Source organism: Betta splendens, chromosome 17 (assembly GCF_900634795.4).
Source record: "Betta splendens chromosome 17, fBetSpl5.4, whole genome shotgun sequence".
In the NCBI taxonomy this organism is placed as follows: domain Eukaryota; kingdom Metazoa; phylum Chordata; class Actinopteri; order Anabantiformes; family Osphronemidae; genus Betta; species Betta splendens.
In genome coordinates this window covers 16,608,926-16,618,443 of record NC_040897.2, presented here as the reverse complement: position 1 = coordinate 16,618,443, position 9,518 = coordinate 16,608,926, and the positions used below count along the sequence as shown (strand labels likewise).

At 45.7% G+C, this 9,518-nt stretch overlaps 1 protein-coding gene across 1 annotated transcript; it reads right to left on the bottom strand.

The window, feature by feature from the left end:
- Window positions 1-3,399: 3,399 nt before the first annotated feature.
- On the bottom strand, window positions 3,400-8,744 carry LOC114844776 (uncharacterized). Its single transcript, XM_029132364.3, has 6 exons — window positions 8,026-8,744; window positions 7,073-7,351; window positions 6,749-6,775; window positions 6,561-6,669; window positions 4,032-4,330; window positions 3,400-3,658 (listed from the first exon to the last, which is right to left on the bottom strand). The coding sequence occupies exons 1-6, from the start codon at window positions 8,075-8,077 to the stop codon at window positions 3,549-3,551; spliced, it is 876 nt and encodes a 291-aa protein (XP_028988197.1). The 5' UTR covers window positions 8,078-8,744; the 3' UTR covers window positions 3,400-3,548.
- Between the last annotated feature and the right edge of the window lie 774 nt (window positions 8,745-9,518).

The window sequence follows — 9,518 nt, the reverse complement described above, 5'->3', positions numbered from 1 at the left end:
AAATGTTGCCTCAGAGGCTTTACCTTATTCGAAACGTGAGCATTTCACATACTTTTGTAGCATCACAGGCTAGAAGCTTGATCAGACTTACGGGCATCCACAGTCAGCCGGGCTCCAACTCCAAACTGGACTTTATCAACACCGGAACCTCTCGCACAGCAACACAAGCACTGACAAAAACGTCCTGTCGGGTTTTGAGCATCAGCAGGTCTAGACTTCATAACCATCTACAGCAAACAAGGCCGTTTGACCTGCTGGTTCTGTCTCAGTGACGCAGCATCATAATCAGAGTTCTGTTCTTACATTCACCCAACAGAACCCACAGAACCATGAAGCCTGCGTGTTGAACTCAAACAGACTCAAACAGCTCAGAGCTCATGGACAATAAATCCTTTGTCTTGAAGGAAATTTCTCACTTCACTTCTTTCTTGTGTTAAACTTACGTCTGTGGACGTTAAGTGTGACTCCGGATCCAAACACCAGTTTACCGTAGCTCCCAGACTTCACACTGTGACTCACCGCACGACAGAAACTGCTTCAGCTCCACACACGCTACCATGTCTATAACACGTTAACAACACTTCAATGGCACATTTAAAACACATCAGTGACATGTTAACAACACATCATTAACACATCAATGACACATTAACAACCCGTCTATTACACGTTAGCAACACGTTACTGACATGTTAACATATCTTTAACACATTAACATGACATGCTAGCAACATGTCCATAACATTTCTACAACAAGTCAATGACACCTTACTATCTGTTGTTACTTCAAAAAGGGAAAAAATATATATATTTACAAATAAGACTAATTGACATTTTCCCACGTTTTCCTGGTTCTTACCAGACTCAACCATGAGCAGAGTCTGTCTCCCAAACACGATCCTGTCTGAGCCTCTCGTCACACTGTGACAGAATCATGGCTTAAAACCTTCAGCTCAACTTTAAACTCTATTACACGTGAAATGATTGCGTTTCCGTCTGACCTGGTTCGACGACCAGCCGAGATCCCGACCCAAACACCAGCTTCTCAATTCCTTTCACACTGTGATTAGTGGTGAACTAAAAACCTCCATCAGCATCTACAGCCTCTTAGTTACTCAACATGGTCACATTAAACGGTTTGAACCTGACCTTTTTCGACGACCAGCCGAGATCCCGACCCAAAAACCAGCTTGTCTGTGGTTCCTTTCACACTGTGAACGACGGCTGACTAAAAACCTGGTGCTTTGGAAGCAGCTTTAGATTTTCATCTCGTAATAATGTGAACTTTTATAACGCCTCAGGTGATTCTACCTAAATGAACGAGCAGCCGGGTTCCGGATCCAAACCAGACTTTCTGAGCGTTTCCCTTCACACTGTGACTGACGGCTGACTAAAAACCTCCACATGGGATCAGAATTACATGTTGATCCCTTAAAGTTACCTGCTTCAACAACGAGCCGAGCTCCTGATCCAAACAGCAGCTTCTCTGCGTTTCCTTTCACACTGTGACTGGTGTCGAACTGAAAACCTCCATTCTCCAAAGAGAAGAACGAGGACGAAGCAGCTGTTCACACCTGAGCCTTCGGTTCAGTCTCATTTCTGTGGGTCCGAGCAAATGTTGGTTTAAGACCTTCCTCAACTAAAACACTCTGTAAAGAAGTCAGTAAAGATCCAACTGGTTAAAATGAGCGACCATCACAGATCTGTTCTGTCGTAGCAGAACCTGTGATGTCTAATCAGGAGCTTCAGTCAGTGTTCTACTGAAAGCATCTGTTTTTTGGACAGAACCAAGAACCAGAAAGTGTCTGGGTCCAGATTCTTTTCCTCTGCTTCGCTTTGGTTCAGTCTGACATCGGCGTCGCTGTTGAACCTGCTTCAGTCAGAACCAGATTCTGTGACATAGATGTTTATTTTACAGCTGATGGTTAATGTTTCTTTGCTTTTCTGTATTTTATTACAGATCATAATTTGAAGCTGGTTACTATGGTCGTCATGTTGATGCTGTGTCCATCCAACTGAATCAGCTTCAACAACATTACGCAGGTTGAATTTGAGTAAATGTAATAGAATCAGATGTTAATCTCACCGTCAGTGGCTCCACGGCTGAAGGCAGATCGGGTCGCTGGTTCTTCAGGCTCCTTTTACGTTGGTTCTCTTCCCCTTGTCTTAATACGGAGGTTGAAAATGATGACCGTCATTATCCCATTGAGTTTTCAGCTTCTCTGTGACAGATGAACTTCCAGGGAACTAAGCTTGTCTTGTTCTGATTACCAGCAGCTCCAGAGAGTCCAATGGGTCTGACTCATCCAGTAACATGGTTTCAATTCTCCTCGCTCTAAAATGCTGATGATGAGGCTTAAACCCATGTCCTGTTCAGTATTTAAGAAGCTGAAAGGAAACCTACCAGAGCTCTTCTGGACCCACCTGGACCCGCGACCCGTCAGAGCTGCTGCTGTCGCATATGTTATAGAAAATGTATATTTTGGAGGAAGGAGTCTACTGTTCAGGAACCAGTCGCCACCTGTGTCCTCAAAACTAAGTCACAGAGAGGGAAACTGGTGTAAACTGGGCCGAGCCAGAGCCAAAACACCGTCATCATGCTTGGGTCGGCACCAGCCACATCTGAACACTGAGCAGGTGGAAGCTTCTGTTGTTGTCACTGGGCTCTTTTAACATACACTGGTTCTGTCCAGTTCTGGTTCTGGTTTCGTTGCACTTTGCAAGTTGCACTTTGCTGCAGTTCTTCGGGACCCAGCTTCTCCTCAACCACCCTCCCATGATGCCTCTGCTCCAGTGGTTCTCCAGCAGGTGGAGCTCGTCAGGCTCACATACACAGATGTTTACTGTGGCACTGACTCAGAACCATCAGGAGTCTGGACCTTTAAGTGAGATCACATGAGGTTCTGTTGGACTCATGAGGTTGTCTGAGCAGGAACTAGCTAAAGCTTCTTCTTTCATTCTGGCGTCACTGAGCTGAAACAGCTTCTGTTTCCGTTGCTCAGAGTTTAACACATGTTGTAGTTTAGAGTTTAGTGATATTTAGTTGTTGTCTTGACTCAGTGAATGCAACATGTCAAACGCATGTTCTATCCAAACAAGTCATGGGAACTACAATGGCATCCACTTGTTCTGTGTGTTGTGTTGTAGTGTTGCGTGTCAGGCAGCAGCGTCTGTTCTCTGCTCTTTCTGTTCATGTCTGATCTTTATCTGCAGCAGCTTCGTCTGTTGTTGCTTCCAGCTTCTGTTGAAATGTGGTTTCAACTGAAGAAACTGCTCACACACACACACACACACACACACACACACACACACACACACACACACAGCTGTTGTGTGTCTAAACGTAACCCGCTGCCTCACTTTTCATGTTCAAATGTGCTGAGACAGAAACTCTTTACAGACAGAATCATTTATTTCAGCAGAAATTTCACAGAACAAAACACACAGACAATGAATCAAGGACTCGTCTTTATGAAGTCGATCGTTGTGGACTTTGTTGCTCTTATTGGCGAGTTTGGACCCAAACACTGAGTGAAGCATACAGCGGGTTAGAACATCACGGCTCTGATGGTCAGGATGGTGTTGAAGGCCAGAGTCTTAGTGAACACAAGTCGCACTCCGTTCATCAGCAGCAGGAAGAAGTTGAGCCTGCTCCGTTCTGTGGGGCAGAACATCACACGTTGATGACTGGATGCAGACTGACACACAATGGACCCATCCTTGTGTTCTGACTCTCATGCAGAGGTCAGCGTCTGGAACCAGCAGCAGAGACTTTAAGTTTAACTGTTCACTTTCTCCTGTAATCTACAAACACACAGACCTGCAGCCACCGGCTCAGAACCACAGCAGAACCAGAACTGATTTCCTTCTGCTGCTTATCATGAATTTGATACTTTGAGATATTTTAAGCTAAGATAATTCCTGTAATGGTTCCCTAATTTGTGAATCAAGTGCTTTACGTTTACACAGTTCTCAGCTCACATGTTGAGCCCAATGTACACACAGTACACAGTACACAGTTTCCTCCGTACCTGCGTTGTGGTCTGGTTCTGTGTCCGTTGCATTAGGTTCTGGTTGTGTGGGTTCCACAGTCGGACACGGTACCGGCTGGTTTTTCTCTCCAGTTTTCTCTTCGGTGTTGTTCAGTCGACACGAGTCTATCTTCTCATTTGTGAATCCAGCAAAGAAGTAGGATTTGCTCCTCGAGGACAAGACGGCCGATTCAGTGCTCAGAATCACCGCAGGTCCATTGTTTATGCTCAGAACCATCTTGCCCAGTTTTGGACGGAAGTCAGTGGCCAAACAAACGTCAGGACCAGGAGACAGAGGACTCAACACAAACAGAACCGGAGCTTTGAATGTTTCTGGAACAGAACAAGCAGAACCGCGTCCATGAGCAACATGATGTGTCAGCAGCCACGAGTCAAATAAGGTTTTGTACTGACTGTTCGGTACCACTACTGGCACAAATTGGGCTTCAAGTATAAACCCTCACCCTGACGTGACGCCACAATTCCACAAATTCGAGACCCAATCACAAGCAGGTTTCACTCGACACAACCGGTCCTGAAAGCTCTATGTCACACGGTGGCAGCGCCTGCTACATTAGGGTGCAGCGTGTCCAGGTCCCGTTGGATCAGACCAACCATCATGTCCAGTTTGAGCAGTCCAATGTGTAACACAGGTGTCAGACGGGTTTGGATCAGACTCAGATTGAATATGCTCCAAGCAATTCAGTGCTTCCCACAGATTTAAAGCAGTTTTCAATCATTTCACCAGTTGTTTCCAAATGTTGCTGATACTAAAACTCAGGCAGGACGTGGCCATTTTAGGTGGAAATTAACTCGTATGTATCAGTATTTTTGACTCCATACACGATCACATCCTGGTTCGGACCGACACAAAAACATATATTTTTATGCTGGTTCTGGCTTGAACTGGATCTGTATTAACAGCGGAACCTTGTCTTGGTTCGTGTCATTTGGTGAAACTATAACCAGTTTAACTTCACCCTCAACTTTATTAATTAGTCAGAACATTTGTTTAATTTAATGGTCATGATTATATTGAATAAGAATTAAAAAACATTTTCCCTTTAAATCTCTTTCACCGTTTTTCAATCCTACGAATCATCAACATTAACTGAAGAAGCTGTTTGTGAGATAAGGTTCCAGGACATTCAGAACCACCAGCAGACAGACGTTCTACTCACCGCTCGGCAGCACGTTGAGCCTGATGCCGTTTCCAAACGTCAAAGCATCACAGTGATACAGCCTCATACAAAAACCTCAGAGCTGTCAATCAGCTCCAGAGCAAAGAAAACACATAGAAACCCACATCCACAGGGTCAGAACCACAAGTCCAAACCCGGCAACAACCCAGAGAGTCCGGGCTGCAGCTGTTCTCTGCTGGAGGCAGAAGATGCCGGACGACAGGGCCTCAGGCAGCAGCACAGCAGAGACTTCAGGTCCAGCGCTGCCGAGAAAGGTGAGGTTCTGTACTGGACACCACCGGCCTGGAGCCTTGAGGCCCGGCCGCCGGCCTCGGGGGGGTTCTGGAAGCGCCTGGGTGGGTGCGAGGAGCTGGGAGCAGCTGGGAGCTTTTTGTTCAGCTCTGTGAGGATGTTGAGTCAATGTGGAGACCAGCCCAGCACGGTGAAAACACCTCGTACAAAAACCTCACATCTGCAGCAGGAAGCAGCTCCTGGGTCCAAAAAGGTCACAGAGCGTTTGCTAAACAAACCAACCAGAACTACAGAAGAACCCCTGACCCAAACGGAAATGACATTAAGAGCGATTAAAAACTAAAACTACATAAATAGAAATTTGACACAAAAAGCTGATTTTCAGTCCTGATGTGCCTTAATGAGCTGCTGAACATTTTCACAGATGAACAAATTCTATCAAGTCTATCGTGGGGATCAGACTCATGTGGAACAGATTCCTGCTCAGACCCAACATGCTGCACCGGTTCAGAACCCGGTCCCAAGCTGGACTCCAGGAGGTTTTCATTTCAGCGTCTGTTGGATGTGAGCTGCCTGGACTCGTTCATGTTCTGGAGGCTCTGGATGTTAAACAAAGTATGAGACAAACTAGAGTCTGAGGTGAAGTCGATTTATTGTCAACACACACAAAGAAAACAAAACCACAAGACATTAGCAACAGAAAACTGGACCCTGAGCTGAAGAAGTATGAGCAGAACCACCATCCAGCTGCTGGCGCTAACTTACCACATGGCTCACACACCATTGGGTCAAGGTTGCGGGTTTGAGTGCTGGTCCTGCACAGGTCAGGTCCACACAAGAAGGGCACCAAAGCTCAAAAATCAAGACTCAGTCTGTTTCATTGTTTTTAAATGTAAAACGTTTAATTAGTGACAAACAAAACTAAAACTAGCAGAAAAGATCAACGTCAAATCCTAATTCACTCGAGTCGAGTCGATCAAAGCAGAACCAAATAATGACGATTTGTTCTCATCGTATCTGTGGTTGTTTCTCAACCGTTTGGTGGCCATGCGACCCTCAGATCCATCAGCCAACTGGGTCCGGGTCCAGCGGGCCTTAGAACATCATGGCTCTGATGGTCAGAACGGTGTTGAAGGCCAGAGTCTTAGTGAACACAAGTCGGGCTCCATTCATCAGCAGCAGAAGGAAGTTGAGCCTAGCTTTTCCTAAAAGAGACAAAGGAGAAGCCGGATCAGCGCCGGTTGGACCTCCTCTGGTATCGTTAAGGTGGGATTGGTGACTCACCAGGATAGATGTCGTCACAGAGGTCAACTGTTGAAAACAGAACACATTGGTCAGAGGCACCAAGACAACACTTGGATTCAGTGTGAACAACAGTCATTTTGACACAAGGTTCTAAGCTCACGGCGGTGCGACGGCCCAACAGAACTTCTATCAGATCCTATGGCTACTGGTCCAACCCACCTGCCTGTGTTCCTTGTTCTTTCCCTTTTCCCTCTTCCCCTCAGCCCAGCCAACTTAGCCTGGTTCTGCTGGGCTTTCTATAGAACCCAAACCCAGACGGTAATAACAGACCTCACCAACGTCTTGGACGACTACAACACGTACTTTGTTCGTTGTTGGACACGGAGTCGTGCAGCTCACAGGAGTAAATGGTTCTGTTGCTGAATCCAGCGAAGACGTAGCTTTTCTGTTTTTTGGACAGAACCGCGCTGCTGGTGTTCACAAAGTCCGGCCCATTGTTAACATTCAGAACCATCTGACCCTGTCTCGGACGGAAGTTGGTGGCCAGACAAACCTCGGGGGGCAGGTCCTTTGGGTCGCCAACCCAGTTGCGAGGCAGCAGCGGACTCAGAACCGCCAGATTTGGCTTTGACGGGGACGATTCTGCACATGGACGAAGATAAAGTGTCGTCAGACATATTGTGTAAATATGTGACATGGGGACTGGTAATAAATATATACTAAAGCATCTGAATATATACTAAAGCATCTGCTCAGTGAAACCAATGAACGAAAAAATGTATAACTTGTTAGATTCTGATGTTTTAATAGGTCTGATTATATTATATTATCTTTTCTGGGTCTAAACTGTTTATGCTACAGTTGATTATTATTATTATTATTATTATTATTATTATTATTATTATTATTATTATTATTATTATTATTATTATTATTATTATTATTATTATTATTATTATTATTATTATATCTTCATCTTGAGTCTGAGACATGATGTTAATTTGTTACATATTTATGTTTTTTTCTATATATTTAGTTTCACTTTTTCTTCTCATATTTAATGTCGCTCATTGTTCAGCATCGCTATCATGAGACTGTTTAACATTTTCTAACTGTGACACATTGTTTAACTTTCAACATTCAGTCATAGCAAACGTCATACTAACAACATATACCATCACATAACTAAACGTAGCTTCAGCTTGAGTCTAGTGAATCTCTACATGTGTCTATTGACGCCTGGTTTAAGCTTCACATTTGTTAAACATAGAGTTTAACACAACCTGGTTCCACCAGCAGACAGACGTTCTACTCACCGCTTGGCAGCACGTTCAGTCTGATGCCGTTTCCAAACGTTAAATCATCCATCACAGTGATACAGCCTCATACAAAAACCTCAGAGCTGTCAATCAGCTCCAGAGCAAAGAAAACACATAGAAACCCACGTCCACAGGGTCAGAACCACAAGTCCAAACCCGGCAACAACCCAGAGAGTCCAGGCTGCAGCTGTTCTCTGCTGGAGGCAGAAGATGCCGGACGACAGCGCCTCAGGCAGCAGCACAGCAGAGACTTCAGGTCCAGCGCTGCCGAGAAAGGTGAGGTTCTGTACTGGACACCACCGGCCTGGAGCCCTGAGGCCCGGCCGCCGGCCTCGGGGGGGTTCTGGAAGCGTCTGGGTGGGTGCGAGGAGCTGATAGCAGCTGGGAGCTTTTTGTTCAGCTCTGTGAGGATGTTGAGTCAATGTGGAGACCAGCCCAGCACTGTGAAAACACCTCGTACAAAAACCTCACTCACGCATCTGCAGCAGGAAGCCAGACTCAACATCGCCACGACAACAACTGCTTGGTTCAGGTTTGTTGAAACGATAAGCAAAGAGCAACAAAGACGTTCACCAGCATTTTGCCATTTTCACCCCAGGGATGAAACTCGAAAAACGTCTCAGTACAAGAAACGCAGACAAATAACCAGGATCAAACCAGATACACTGGGTCAAACCAGGACAAGCTGGGTCAAACCAGGACAGGCTGGGTCAAACCAGGACAAGCTGGGTCAAACCACGCACACTGGGTCACACTAGACACACTGGGTCAAACCAGGACAAGCTGGGACACACTAGACAGACTGGGTCAAACCAGACACACTGGGTCAAACCAGGACAAGCTGGGTCAAACTAGGACAGGCTGGGTCACACTAGACACACTGTGTCAAACCAGACACACTGGGTCAAACCAGGACAAGCTGGGTCAAACCAGGACAGGCTGGGTCAAACCAGGACAGGCTGGGTCAAACCAGGAACACTGGGTCAAACCAGGACAAGCTGGGTCACACTAGACACACTGGGTCAAACCAGACACAATGGGTCAAACCAGGACAAGCTGGGTCAAACCAGACACACTGGGTCGAACCACACACACTGGGTCACACTAGACACACTGGGTCAAACCAGGACAAGCTGGGTCACACTAGACACACTGGGTCGAACCACACACACTGGGTCACACTAGACACACTGGGTCAAATCAGGACAAGCTGGGTCACACTAGACAGACTGGGTCAAACCAGACACACACCATTTGTACACTATTTGTATACTTGTTTTAAACTAAAAAGGAAAAGGTATCTTCTATGCACATATACTAAGGTATACTAAAACTAAAGTATATTTAAGTGTTGGAAAAATGCTGCATTTAATCATTGAAACATATTTTGCTGAAGCCTTGTTAGCTGTGCTATAGCCTTGAAGTTTCCTCCCTTCTGCTCTGCAAGAAATAGGGAGTACCGGTGTGTAGCATCCTTATCTGATGAGCCC